The sequence below is a fragment of the Phaethon lepturus genome, unplaced genomic scaffold, assembly GCF_000687285.1.
Source record: "Phaethon lepturus isolate BGI_N335 unplaced genomic scaffold, ASM68728v1 scaffold19350, whole genome shotgun sequence".
NCBI lineage: Eukaryota > Metazoa > Chordata > Aves > Phaethontiformes > Phaethontidae > Phaethon > Phaethon lepturus.
In genome coordinates, this window is record NW_010510032.1 from 53,389 (window position 1) to 68,611 (window position 15,223).

General features: G+C 40.0%; 1 protein-coding gene across 1 annotated transcript in view; it reads left to right on the top strand.

Annotated features, from left to right (window-relative positions):
* Window positions 1-14,234, top strand: part of LOC104627340 (cyclic AMP-responsive element-binding protein 5-like) — a gene marked incomplete at both ends in the record, with an annotated part of 43,023 nt that extends 28,789 nt beyond the window's left edge. The window contains one exon of the mRNA XM_010295561.1: window positions 14,062-14,234. Within this exon, the coding sequence (XP_010293863.1) occupies window positions 14,062-14,234 (173 nt within the window). The remainder of the gene's footprint in view (window positions 1-14,061) is intronic.
* Window positions 14,235-15,223: the final 989 nt, after the last annotated feature.

Genomic DNA, 15,223 nt, shown 5'->3' on the forward strand with positions numbered 1-15,223 from the left:
CTGCTGAACTGTTAACTTCCCTAACTGTCTTTTTAACACTTTGAAAACTTTCTGCATTTTTGTGTCAGTTGGTGTTGGAATTGGTTTCAAAACCAGAGCTGGAACTCTTATTTACCAAAATACTTAGTTTTCAGTTTAGCCTGGCCCAAGACTGAACACACCTGAATTGAAGTAGCCCAACAAGTTAGCTTCTTTTTATCTCCTCTGACATGCAGCTGGCCATGTGAATACCTTAGTTTGCCCTAAATTCTAGGGAGGGGTGGAGAAAAGCATGTAAAGGTCAGTTACTGTGGTTTACTTGATGGACACAGGTATATTATAAACTGCTGCGACTCAGTTGTTTTTGATACTCTGTATATCATCTCAACAGAAAGACATTAAGGAAGCTTCTGATCATTCCAGAGCCACATCTGATGAGGTTTTTTCATGATGCAGTACGGACTGTAAACTGCTTGCATGAAGCATGCTATTTGCTACATGTCTGTAGAAGACCAATGTTTTGATCCCATCTTTAAGTAATACTGTAGTGCCCATAAGTCCTAAGTTATGAGCCTTATTTTTATATTGAATCTTTTCAGCTGGATGATTTTTTTTGTTGCTTTAAAAAAATACGTATTTTTGTAATACATGAGTATAACATAGAAAACATATTGCAGTTCCTTTCGATGATTTTGTTGCTTGATGTAGTGACATGGCACGAGCGTCTAGCAAACGAATACATTCCTGTGGTGTTTTCAAAAGCATATGAGAAACCGTATGTTTTCATAGGAAAACAGCTGTTACCAAGCATATGCTTTTTTAGATAGTGACAGTTATTAAAAGGGCAAGGTAGGACCATGGCTTGTCTTTTAAGTTGAATAAAGCTGGCAATAACTGCTGCTTTGAATGTGCAGTGGTGCCGCATGTAGATATTGCCATGTAGAGTTGTAACTGGAAGGAGAGAGAGATTAGCATCCATAGTCTGCAGCTTGGAAGAGACAATATAAATCTCTGTCCTGCTTTGAGCTGTGAATGCCTCTGTAGGAGTTATAGTAACAGACAAATTAGCATAATGTAATTGGCTGGCAAGGTCAGCCCCTCTCCAGGAGCATTAGCAATGTTTACTGTAAGAAGAGACAGACCAAGTATTGTAGGGTAGTACGTTGTCTGTCCTTTTTGAAAGAAGAATAATAATTTTAGACTCCCTACATTACAGACTCTTTACCATATCTTATTAAAATTCAGCCTATCATATTTCTGCCTTGAAGCAAATTATCCAAAAGAACAACAAAGAATATTCTATACTATCACACAATTTTTTTTTTCCTTTGAACTTCACTGAGTTTATATCTTTTTTTTGGTTTTTTTCCCTTTCTTTCTCTGTTAATAGCACTTCTCTGAATGCTAAACTTACATACGCATCCTTGCCAATACCTAATAAATCTTGTTGGGACAATTAAAATTTCTGGTCTTACTACACGGGACACAATTAGTAAATCCAGACAAACTTACCAGCTTTATTGTTTGGATCTTCTGAAAGTGTGAAACTCTGAGCAAAATTCTGGGCCAGTTCTAGCAATCCAGACTCACTGGCTTCAACTTTGCAAACCCTTTCCCAACTGTGTGTCAGAAATGTGAGATGGTGCCCCATGTTTTGAAGGAGATCTTGCATTGAGTCACAAACAACACTGACTTTTTAGTTGTTGATCTCAAATCTGACAATTTGTGCCAAGTATTTGAAACGAGTTCAAGTATTCAGTTGTGAGATGTTTGGGAAATGGCTTTCAGAGTCTCTTCAGCTTAAGTCTTTAAAATACTGTCTGTGACCAGGAGTTGCCAGTGTAATTTTCCTGGAGAACTGGCAGACAAGGCTAAACAATGCACAGAATCACCTTCAGAGCACTATCCTACCAGAAAACCTATTTCCTTGTGCTTAGACAGTGTGATCCACTGAATTTCTAAAGCACAGTCCTTTCTGTGGTCTTATGATGATGATGATGAAGAAAAACCAGACAGCAACTCCTGGACTCCACAGCAGCTGTATTTTGAGTCTGGTGTAGTAATAACTTCCAACCTACCTGTAAGTTAGGTGGGTTTAAAATGAGCAGTGTTGTTGTGTTCAAGGATCATATGCTCTTCTTTAACGCTGATACCCTATTAGCTAACTACTTCTGAGAATGGGATTGTGGTGCTGCTTGTGCCTGACTGGAGTTCCCGACCCTCGCCTCTGTCCCTCAACTTTCAGGTATCGAGTTGCTTTGGTTGCAAACACTTCACTGACACCCCGCTTTGTAGGCAAAAGGTGCTGTGTGGAGAAGGGCACTCAGTGAGAGAACAGTTCTCCACGTGCAGCTAGCTTGTTCCTCAAGGATTCATGCCTGCCTTGTTTCATTCATGGCTCAGCTGAAACTCCTGCTTTCCATTGCCTGAATTCTGTTTTGCCTCTTTGTATGAAGTTGTCCATCTGGCTGGATCCCAGCATTGAAGGAGAACTGGTTGTTTATTTCTTAGGAATATGAGCATTGCGGCTCCTCAGGTAGAGTGAGGCCTCACCAAGGCATTTCAGAAGCGTGTGGTACTCTAAAGGAACAGTATGTAATTTCCCCAGGATGGCTCCACACCGCATTTAATTAGCGTGACTGGAAGCGTGTACATCTGGATGATTGTCTGGTAGCATTATCAAATATAGTGCAGCTTGCTCATTGTTCTCTCCAGTTACTCCAGTCAGAAAAGAAACTGAGCCAAACATGTCCTGCTTTTACAATTGAGAAATCACCCCCTCCACCACCACCATATAACCTCAGTAAGATTTTTAGCCTGACTCTTCAAAGAGGACTTGTGATTTTTAGTGCCCAGATTTAGATGTACAACTAGGAATGCTTTAATTAGATCCAATTTTCTGCAGATGATGAGCTCCCTTCTCTGAAGAACAGATCCTGCAATGCTGTCTGGACTTCAGCATGTTCTTTGTTTTTACTAATTTACGTGTCCTTCTCTGCTCTCATGTTTTTAGTCACCAAAGAACTGTTCTTTTGTCTTGCTATTCTTCTAATGGTATTCATTATATAACTCTTTTCTATATATTGATTGAAGTATGCTGGTTATGATGTCTTGTCACTTCTGTGAGGTTGAAATTCAAATGCATGCTACTCTAATGTCCTGGGGAGTTGTTCTCTTACCACAAAACCTTCTGCTCTGTCACTGCTGTATTATATTGCCTTCCTAGGTATACTGTGTTGTCTCTAAAAGATATTATTTTTTTGTCACTTCCTAGCACTCTATAGCTGTTGAAGATACTTGTACTGTTTTAGATGTAAGGCAGAAGAATGTGAAGTAGTTTGCTCCAAGTCATGCTGTAAATCTGTAGCAGGGTGAGGAAAAGGACAGCTATGCAGTTCCCAGTGTACCTGACCTGCAAAACACCTTTGGAGTCCAAGGAGTTATATTTTTGATCCCTTCTGCTGTCCCAGTTCTGGGAAGCTATATTTCCCAACACCAGACCAGTTTGCTTACTTGGTTTATTTCCTGTTAAGAGTAGCTCTTCTTTCAGTGATCCCGGCAAGCTGTGCTTTAAGACCAAAGTTGCATGCCTTCATCAATGGATGGTCAACTCTGTTTTTTGCAGGAGGACCACTATTGGTTTCTCTTTCAAGCACGTTTGTTCTTCTAGTCTTGTCAGTTGTTTTTCCTGCCTGTCTGCCACTGCAGAAGGTAGCTGCTGAAACCAAGGCAGAGATGGACAAGGGCAGCGTGTTTCTTCTTTACCAGACTGCAGAGTGTCAGAAACATCTTTGGGGAATCAGAGAACATTAACAGTTTCTTGTAATACCTATTTGTCTGTAGCCCTTGCTGTACTTGCTGGAAATGAACTTTTCTTAGCTAGAAGTGTATTTAACTTTTTTGCCTTCTATGTACACAGTCTTACTGGCTTCCTAAACCCTAAAGTTTTTAACTCTTGTGGCTACAAAGATTATTAATTTTGTCTGGTTGCTTCTGACTGATGAACCAAATTCTCTAGATTCTTTCAGTCCAAGACCTAGGCTAACCTAGCTCTCCTCTCCCAAAACATCAGCCTAAAATTGATTGAAAAAATTGTGAATGCTGCAAACTGCATGCTTGCCTTTGTGGTTACTTCCCAGGAGGTCTGGTGAATTGACTTTATCCCAGCTTGATGCTTTGGTGTTCCTTGTATGATTTGCACTGATCAAAACTATTTGCTTCCTACCAGTTCACTTGCCAACCCACTCCGCTGGTTAGACCTGTGATCCCTTGTATATAGCAGATGACCTGTCTGGATGCTTTTTGAGACCACTGTTGGGCTTGACTCCTGGACATTTCCCAGCATTTTGTTTTAGTCCCCATATGGTACTAGCCAGCCTGGCCCAACTTAGCTGCCACAGTGGGTTAGGGTTAAAAGAATATTTAGGAGATGCATTTTATTACCAGGGTAGCAGCATTTCCACTTGACTTCGTAGCAGAAAAGTTAAGCCTGCTGGTTTTCTGCTTGAAACTGCCTGAATGGAAAATCACTGGATGTTTTGTTGCTACCATCCTTGCTCTCCTTTACCAACTGCTCTGTCTAAAAAAATGTTCTGGTCATTGGATGCAGTCAAGCAGTCATTGCTGTAACTCATGCATGGTGCCAATAACTTATGCCAGTGAAATCAATGATGAGAATTTCAAAGAACCTTTAAATAAAATATAAAAAATTTAAATGCTAAAGTGCTGTCTCTGTGAATTTGCTATTAACAGATTATAAATGGTTTGCATAATGTTGAAAAGCCTAGTGCCTTCAGTTAGCAGTATCAAAGGCTTGTTTAAAGCAATTCCTGGAGGATTGCCGCCACCCTGCCCCCCCTTCCCCAGCTTTCTGTTTCATGATGGATAAAAACAAAACTCCTTACAATAAAGAAAGGAAAGCCAGGTTTTCAACTACCCTCTGACTGGCCTCCAGATCTGGCAGCTGCTTTTGGATGTCTAATTGCTTGTCCTGCAGAAGTTGACATGCACCTACTTTGAGAAGGTTCTTTGAGTACCCACTTTGTACGTGCATTCAGTCTGATTTACAGAAATGAAATGATAGTGCTGGAAAAAACTCAGAGTAGAACTTATAATACTGATTTTTATTTGTTTTTCCTTTTTTTACATTTAAAGTTTCCTGGTTTTCTGAATTCATAGATAAGTATTAGATACAGGAACAGTGCAAAATAGTGGATAGGACACTGGATGGGGAGAAAAGAGTCCTTCCATTGATTGCTGATTTTTGGCTCCGCAAATCACTTTTTCTCTTTCTTCCTTCCTCTTTCCTTGCTTTGTCTCTGGACTCTAAGGCTTGTGGGCAAGTGTAGTCCATCAATGTGTCTATACAGATTTTAGCACAATAAGGCCTTGATTTCAGCTGAGGCCTCTAGGAATTACACCTAGTAAGTATACTGGCAAATCTCTTTTCTTTCTTTTCGAGGTTTTTACTAGCCCTTCTCCATTTCAAATTCATGGCAAGCTCCCTTGTTTACAGCAATCTAATGGGACCGTAATTGGGTCCCCAAGATAACATTACAGATATAAGCCAGTTTTTCCTTAGACAAAGTTCTATGGAGAATGTATTTTTTTATAAACATGCTTTTTATAAAAGGGTTTGTTGTTTTGTGTTTATTGGTGTTCCATCTGCTCTAGAGAATACATTTGAGAAAAACTAGCTCCAGCATGGCATATAATGTTTCATTAGCAGGCATAACCTTGTTTATTTGCTTTTTAAAATTGTATTTAGGAAAGGAAATCAGTTTGCACCATTGACATGCTGCCAGGTTCCTGTTTATAAATGTCACAATAGGCAACTTGGAAGAAATGAAATAGTCAGTTTATGGCTTTTGCATAAAGTATGACAGAACCGGGTAGAGCCAGGCAGCCAGTCGTGCTCCCCCCTGTTTTGCAGCCTCCCGGTTAGCAGGACATAGTGGGGTGTTGGCAGTGCAAAACACCCCGAGTGACCCGAACGGGGCTGTGCACACTTAGTGTTACTGATGTTTATTTGAACAGAAGCAGCTCTTTGTGCTGTGTTGCTTAAATGGCTATCTTGGGCGAGTGGTTGTGCATGAAATGAGCAACCCTGAGGAAAATGGGAGATTTCTGTAGGAAACTTCAAGACACAAGCATGCAATCTGATGTCATCTTTTCCCATAGAGAAGCTATTTCCTTTCAAACTCTGGTGAGCCCAGTCTTCCAAAATTTCCTTCTCCTTTAAAATATGTTCATTGCATTTCCTTTATATCACTTTTTTTCCTTTCCCCTAGTAAATGGTTTATCGTGGGTACATCTGGTACGCGCCATATATTACTTACTGTGTATGTAAAGAGAGCTTCATATGTCAAAAGCATAGTCTGGACAGACATGCTGAAAAGGGCATGAGGAGGGTAGTGGGGGAAGAGGGGAGGGAATCGTGGAAGACAAGGGTCATCTTTCAGTATTCATTTCTACTGGTAATTAGAGGCACCGCTGAATGTCTGTAATTAGATCATGTCACAAAAATTAAGATAAAAGACCAAAAATTCTAAATCTCCTGCATTTTGTTCATAGTATCAGAGGAGTCAGAGCATTTGCTCAAACCAGCAGCCAAAGTGGAGGACAGGCAGAGAGGCTTAACTTCTGCCCCTGGAAGAAGTTCATGTGCCTTTTCCCCAGAAGGTGCGAGGGAGAGACCAAAGGAGGTGACTGTGCCTCTGGTACCCAGGGCCAGTGGCCAAGCTGAAAGGCACGTCAAAGGTTGGCCCCCAGCACGAGCTGTGTTGCGGTGATTTTGTGCAGGGTGCTCACCCTTCAGGCAGCAGTCTTAAGAAGATTAGTAGTGCTTAAATGGGCCCTTCGGACTTTGAGTTATGGTGGTGACTGCTGCAGCCTTGAGATGGCTTATACCTGGCTTAGCACTTCATAGGCCTGTCCTGTTGAAACCATGTAGTTTGCTGGAGATTAACAGATTAAGGTTTCATTGGCATCGCTCAGTGAAGTCTTTCTGATAACATAATAACAGTTATTGAAAGAAAACAGGATAAAAAGAAAAAAAAAAGATGATTTATGAAGGTATTTTTTTGGTTTGTGCCTCTTCAGTAGCAGCCAGCATGTCTGCGTTTAAGAACAGTTCATCCTAACTTAAAACGAAAAGGAAGTTTCCCTGCGTGTTCCAGCACATAGAATAAAACTTCGGATAAAAGTTTACAAAGTTTACAAAGCTCCTGCCAGCCCCAGTACACAAGTCTGATCTATTAATTAACAGTAATTGTTGACTAAGGCTCCAAAAGGCTGAAGACTTTTTAAAAAAAGAACTTGGGCTAGTTAAGTCTGTAGATACCTTTAGAAATGTTATCTTTGTTGTCAAGAAATTCCAGTCTCGGTGCTCTGAAGCAGTGTTTGGTCGGTGGTTAAACTCTGGTCTGTGAACTGCTGGTGGTCGTATAGCTGTGGTAAGTCATCTGCAGCTGGTCTGTGGAACCATCTTGCCTTAATTACACAATTTATGATAAGAGCACAGAGTGCTCTGTGAGAAATTCAGAGGGTTGACAGAGGTCTGTGATCCAAAAAATTGGAAACCAGTGGCCGAGACTGATAAGTACAGATTCAAAGCTTTATGATTTCAGTGAGAGCAATGTTTCCCTTCTTCCCCCATCTGCCTATCATTACTTGTCATTTTGGACTAAGGGGTTTAATTTTTCTTTACATTTTTACTGCTAAGGAGATCAGGTTGATAACATTTGACGGAGTGGTGGTGTCTGGGGTTCAAGAAGTCAGATATACTCGGATTGTTCCTGCCCTTGGAGCCTCCAGCATCATGTGGGTAGCTAGCTGTGTCCGGTTCAGGGGTAGCTGCTGGACAGGACCTGGAGGCAGGGAAGAGTCCTTCTGCGTTCTGGGATGTATCAGGCCTGCTGGTTTTTTTAATGTGCCATTTTTATCAGGTAGCTGTTAAGTGAGCATTTGCCTTTCTTTGAAATGTTTTGACGAATAGATCCTTTGGCATCAGTTCTGTATTCTTACGTGTCAGCCTTGTTCAGTGACTTCATACCTCTTGCTAAGTAAGGGAGTTAAATGGATTTTAGCAGTCTGCAATAAGATCTTCCTAGTGCTTTGTCCCTGTGCTTAATGTTACTACAGAGCATTTTCCAGGATTTTTTTTTCTGTGCCTTTTTTTCTGCTTTAGTGCTTTTTCTCATTCAAGCTGTACAGATGTTGCAGTTTAAAATAAGAAAAAGTATTACATTTCAGTCTCCACCACGTTTACTCTCTCACATCTCTTGCATAATGGAACTTTTTCCTTTTTTCTTTTGTAAAAATGTAAATCTTCCTAATGGACTTTCTTTTTCCTGTAATCCTTCAACTGCATTAGTAATCTGATGCATTTTTTATATCCGTTTGCTTCCCTAGTTCCTCTGCTATGTTTCCTGGCCTTGGGTGGACAGCAAGCTTAGTTCTGTGCTGATGGCAGTTCAGATGTTGCACGCTAGTTATGGATGAAACAGCTGAGATGGGCTGGTGTGAGGGTGTTTTCCTTACACATTGGTCTGAATAATGAGAAAATAAATGGGCTGCTGCTGGTTCTGGGGAGACTTGATAACGTTGGTTTTGAGATGATCTTTCTGTCAGGAGGGAATTCACAGAGGTGTAGTAATTTTGATGGAGATTATATATGATTAAAATAATTTTGAACTGTACCATTATTTGCCACATTTAGTCTATAATTTTCTTTACAACAATGTTTTCCAAGTCTCTAAATTGTTGTTTTGGGGAGGGTTGTGTGAGCAGCATGTGCAATGGAGTAGTGTGGCACCAGTGGCTTCCACTCGTGTGTGTTATATGTATTGTAGAGTCATGATCACTGTACTCGGGCAAGATGCTACTGTACACTCCTTAAAAGTGCACAGGTAGCTGCCATTTAAAGGTGTGTCTTGGTTGCCCTGAGTGCTGTCTGTCTGTAGAGCCTTCTGGAAGACTTTAAATTAGAAATACATGTTTTCTTTCCCCATAAACTGTAAAATGCCTGAAAGTGAGACAGCTTAGAATATTTCTCCTTGTTAAAATTAATTCAATTTCTCCATGTCAAAATTAATTAAGTCTATATAAATACTAAAATATTGCTCTGTATTTGATTTCTGTTTTTAAATTTTGTTTAAGTTGATGCTTTTTGTCTTCAGTTATTTGAAAAATAGTTAAAACTACTGTTTGGGAAAATACGGGTAAATGTTTTTTTCAGAAAACAAAACAAAAAAAAATGGTGCTTTTGTCTTTGTTTAGATGAATTGTATTTTCTCTCATTTTTTTCACAGCAAATACCTTCTGACTTTAGAATTTATTTAATAGTCTGCAAAATATCTTTATGAACAATTGGTTATAGGTGACAGGTCTGTTGATCTAAAAGCTCACTCAGAACAATGTGAATGAATCTTCAGTTTGTATAAAACTGGTATTTGCAATTTTCATTAAACCTCACAGTTAAAAAAGAATAAGAGGAAAATATAAGCTGGCTTCAGTTCAGAAACTAGCTCTGCTATTTTAAAACCACAAGCAAGTTTGGTCTGAAACTCAGAATATGATGGATAGTAAAGGATGGATCCGTCTTCATCCTTCACCTTCAGTAGGTGGGGATGTGTGGTACAGGTGGCACCATGTGACATGGATGGGTGTTCCTCTGGAAGAACTGGAGTTTAGTGGAAATGGTGACTGCCTGCAGTCATGGGGTGTATTTCGCCTGTGTCTGCGGAGCCGTCATTTATCTGCTGTGCTTGCCAACAGGGTGTGTGTTCTTGTGGAGTGATGTGTAATCCTCTCCACCAGAACATGGAAGCATGACTTCACGAAGTTTTCAGCCTTTAGAAAAAAGAAGCGTGTTGCCTATCCAAAGTTAAATGGTTGCATGTGGGAGAAAAATGCTCAAATGTTTTCTTGAAAGTCTGAAGCTAAAATGGGGAATGCAGTGTAACTGGGGAGAAGTCAAGCTGATGACGATCTATTCTGTTTCCCCTTGCAGCTGGAAAGGTTGAGAATGAGCATGTTGATTTAAAAGCGGTTTGTGGATATGGCTTGTTGTTTTTTTTATTTATTTGAATATTAAATGACTGCTGGAGAGTACAGTATGAGCACATGGGCAAGGGGATAATTTCTGTAAAAGTTCTTCAGTGTTATAATCCTAGTTCCTGCTTCAGTGGGAATGACTGGGAACTTTGGTGAGGATGAAACTTAGTCCTAGAGGAAATAAATTTCTCTTAATTAGTATCTATTAAATGAATCTTAAGGGCAAGGGATGTCTTCTGTGTCTGCAACTCCTGGCATGTGAGTGTGAACATTTAGGTTCAGTTTAATAAAAAGAATAGTAATAATAAGCTCATATTCTCTCTTCTAATGCTGAAGGACAGTTGTGAAGATCTCTGAGAAAACTCTGAGTGTGCGTCCTTCTTGGAGTATGGACAGGTCTTGGGAGTGATAAAAGCAGAGGGAGAGCTCTGTCTGCATCATGACTCCTGTCGACTCCTTCTCTGAATTGGTGTGTTGGGAGCTCCCAGCACATAGTAGCAATTAATCTTAACCATTGGTTTAAGAGCTGGAGGAGAGTGAAAAGGGGAGTCAAAGTTAGATGTTCTTCGTGGATCCCTGATGGGAGAGCACACAGAACTCCTTAAAAGTAAAGCAGGAAGCAGCTTAGCCAAATAATAATTCAGCTATGAAGTGGAGGTCTCTGTTTCGGCCATCATTGCTGAATTTGTCCTGTTTCTATAAGGGCCCAAAGTTGAGTCTGCAAGGAGCTCACTAATATCCTGTCCAGATCCATTCAGAATCAGGTGCAGAGCTCGACACAGCAAGGCTATTTTGGGAGTTCTGAAGACTGTCTGCATTACACATGCAACGAACCTGGTCTTGATGTGCTCATGATATAGAGTCATTCTGCATGTCATGATGCATATGACTAGATCAGATAGGCTTAATGTCAGATCTGTTGTGCATTACCTTCCTGCCATCTTTCAAAGCATAGGCATTGTCATTTAAGTATGAACTTGCTTGAACTTCTCTGTAAATTCACAAACATCTCAGTGATGCAAATTATTCTGATATTGCCAAATCCTTTTCTTATGAATGTGAGAGTCATGCTGAGTTTGACATTTTGTTGGGATATCTTAGACTTTCTCTTGGCAGTGTAGTATAAAGGTACAGTTCCTGCCCAACAGCAGTGCTTTCATTGCTGAGAAGAATGGACATCTGGATGCATTGACAGGTTTTCATTCTGGTTTTGCTTTCCATGCATGACATATTCAGCCTACTTTCTGAAAAGATAGAGTTTATTGGAAGTGGTTAAAATTTTGAAACAACATTACAAGTTTATGCATGTAAGCTAGCAATTACAATGTCTTACATGCAAACAAAATTTTCATACCCATCACAACTCATACCATTTGTACCTTAGAGAGGTGTTGAAGTATAGGAGAAAAAAGGAAAGAGAAGGAGAAGAAAATGGCAATACTGAATCTAGGAGCATAGGAATCTGATACTAAATCTTTAAGTTGTGCCCTGCCACGTTACGACAAAATCCAGTCAAAATTTGGGCAACTACTGGGGTACCACTTGTCTGAAGCTCATGATGGATTTACATCCTGTCCCTTCCCAGACCTCACGGATTCATGGTACCATCCATGTTTCCTTTTAAGATCCTCTCATGTAGCAGATCAGTGTTCCATAGCTCTTGGAAATCTGTGGTCTGGAGTCTGTAATCTAGAGAAAGGCTTTCTGAATCCTGGGTGGTTTCATGCCAATGGTCTGGCTTCGTGCAGACGGCCCTCTTTGGAAGCAAGGCACGCATGTGCAGGCAGATGACCTGTGCTGGCAATGGCAGGGGGCAATTGTGCAGCTCTGCAGAGTAAACTCATTGTGGGTGACAGATGCTTCTCTTTGTTGCTCCCCTATGGACCCAGAGGTGTAAGTACTGTATACCTCTCTTGCAATTTAAAATTTGCTCTAATAAACATACTACTGAAAGCAAACAGGCAAGCAGAAATATTTGGAAGGATTCAGCAACTGTGGAGGCAGTTTAAAGGAGAAATTAAACGAGGGTGAACTTTGAGACAAGTCAATATAACATAGATAGGTTTTAATTGAAACACATGCATTTAATATAAAGGGGAAGCTTTAGGAAGTGATAGTGCTAAAAGATTTACTTGCAGATGGAGAGATTATTAGATCTGGTTTTGCAAAATCTTGGAATGATCAAAAAAGTCAGTGTGGTTTTGAATCCTGAACTATATATATTAATACTTTTTTTTAACAGAACAGTTTTTTATCAGAAAACACTAATCCATTGAAGAAGCGTCATTTTTATAGGTCATTTTTATGTGGTAGGTGAGGGACAACTTCTTTTGGAAAAGATTCCATATATCTAAGGTTATTCCATATATCTAAGGTTATTGTCTCTTTTTGCCTGATGGTCATGACATACTACTGGGTTATGAAAAATTACTGTTAAAAGTCCTTGGTCTGGCTTCCTTTTGCAATCCATGCTCCTAAGTGAATACTGGCTGTTCTGCTGCTGGACCTGATTTACTGTGTAAATTATTTACCGCAACAGGAATTCAGAGCTGCATCTTCTTCATACTGGGTGAGTGGTCTAACTATGTGTCTGTAGGCAGCACCTCTCTCTCTTTATATGTTTGGAAAGGCTGGAACAACTCCTGTAAAAGAAACAGAGATCCCTGTGTCCACAGCAGCCTGGGAAATCACCTGAAATGTGTAAGAGTTGGGAGACAGGGGGATGATAGCTAAGGTCTTTAGCGTGGGTCCTCTAATTATTGTCTCCTTTTCCACAAGAATGTCATCTAAAGAGTTTATTCTTGTTTCGGCTCAGAACACAATCTTTCTTTTAGGTCTGGGATTCAATATGTTGTCTGCCTCTCCTGTCCTGCACATCTGAGCAGAGCTCTGAGCTTCCTTTCTCACCAACTTTATCTATCATTATCCTGTGTTTTTTTTATGTGTTTACTAGACAAATTGGCTCATAAATTGGAATTCTGAATGAAATTTAACTTTAGTTTTCAATCCTGAGTATTGCAGTGGTCAGGAAGATGCTTTTCATGAATCTTGGTGGCAGAGAGTGCATGTAAAGGTGTGGGTTTTTTTCTCCTTTTCCTCAGCCTAGCATGAGGTGACAATGGAAAGTTTCTTTTCCTCTTACTTCTAACAATCCACATGTTGATGCCTGATAGGAAGAATAATGCTCTCAAGGTTACCGTATTTTTCATATGTAGACACTGTGGGTTATCTCTGGCTTGCGAGTTTTGTTTGTTTTCAAATGCGGGCCAAGTCAAACCCTGCGGTTTAGCAGTAGTGTGTATTGTGTGTGTAGGGATAACAGGAGAGAAGTTTTATTCCAGGGTTCCTTCCTCAGTAGTATCCTGGTCTCTTGTGGTTTGTTCACTCTGTGGATATGAGTTATCTGTGAACTTTTATTTTTTCTAAAAGAACTTTTTAAGGGCTCCAACTCACCTGAAGCAGAGATTATGTATGTGCAAATACAGTGCTATTATTCTAGACCTCTGGGATATTATTACTCTACAAAATATATGGAGGCTAATAGAAATGGCTGTTTTGTGACATACTGTGTACTGTTTGTTACTTTGGGACTATAAAACTTGATTTGCTTGTCAGTCTAAACAGACCTAGTACACAGTAAACAATCTATATAGTAAATCAAGGTGCCATGCACTCACCACAGAAGTCATTTTCAAACAAAATATATATCGCATTCAGTTAGGAGAATATGTGCTAAATATCCCCATTGTAAATCACGAGTCAGAATCACAGGAGAGTGATTAGTCAACTTGTGGGTATTTTTCCATTTATGTTGCCCTGTAAAAGTAAATAGTTATTTTTCATTTCTTTATTGTTGTTGGTTACAACAAGATCTATTTACTTGGGATTTACTAGAAGCCAGTAAATTTTCATATTGTTGATACTTTCAGATTTCTGATTGTATTCCTATAGAACACAAAAACAAGAGAAGACATTTATTTCTTTTTCATTTTCCTCCACTATTGCCCATTTCCCTTCTTTTCACAGAATATCTCCATGCATAACACAGTTGGAGGAGCAATGGCAGGACCTGGATCTCACCAGCTGACAAATACAAGGATGCCAAACCACGACACTAGTGTTGTGATTCAACAAGCCATGCCATCTCCGCAGTCCAGTTCGGTCATTACACAAGCACCTTCCACAAATCGACAGATTGGGTAAATCCATTTCCATTTTCTCATTTCTCCAGTCTTTTGGCTCCAGCAGCTGCATGTAGGACCAGATGTTGTCCTCATGGTTCTTAAGGTTCAGCTGCATGCAGGACCAGATGTTGTCCTCACAGGTCTTGAGGTTATGGAGCTTACACTTGATCCAGCATGTTGCAAGGACCCCTGCAGACTGTGGGGGAATGGCCAGGATACTACATCTACTGCAGATCTGGCACTTTGGTTCAAAAGGGGCAGAGTGCTGTACTTTCAGGGAAGTCGTGCTTTCAGTCAGATTTTGTTTTCATCTGCTTGCATTCAAAGTTCGTGTTGTTTCTATAACTGCCCTGGGAAGAAAGACAGTGTGTTTCTCAAGCTCGTGCTTCCACTTCCTTCAATGGGAATTCTTGGTGCTCAGTGGGGTTAGGCTATTTCCTAGGTACTCTGTTTAATTAAGGAATGCTAGAAGACAAAATAAAAAGACCATCAAGAGAAATTGAGTTTGGCACAGCCAAACAGCAGTTGCTCAATCTGTGATGATGGATTGACATTTATTCCCATAGATTGACAGTGTGGATGCTTATTGTATTGGCTTGAATGCCAATTGTGTGCTCATGTTTGGAGAACTGCATGTACAAAAACATAAGTGTCTTGTACACTCAGTTGCTTCCAGCAAACATGGGGTTGTTGTAAGTCACAATAACTTGTTTTTAATTATATGGAAACTCCCCAGATGGTTTGAGGGTGCAGGTTTTTTGTCACAACTCTGAGAATTTGGGAGGGTTTATGCATGAAAACACAGGGATAAAAAGATAAATCAATGGACTGAGAATGAAGCAGCAGTCTAGATTCATTATCTGTCATTTGTAACTTGGTCACATCCATCATATGATAAGTGTAAAAGCAGTCTCTGTCCCCAGTCATTGTCTAAATAATTGATGAGCAACTTGCAGTCTCTTCAGAGTAAAACCAAAAAGTGAAATCCTGGCATTCAAAACTTA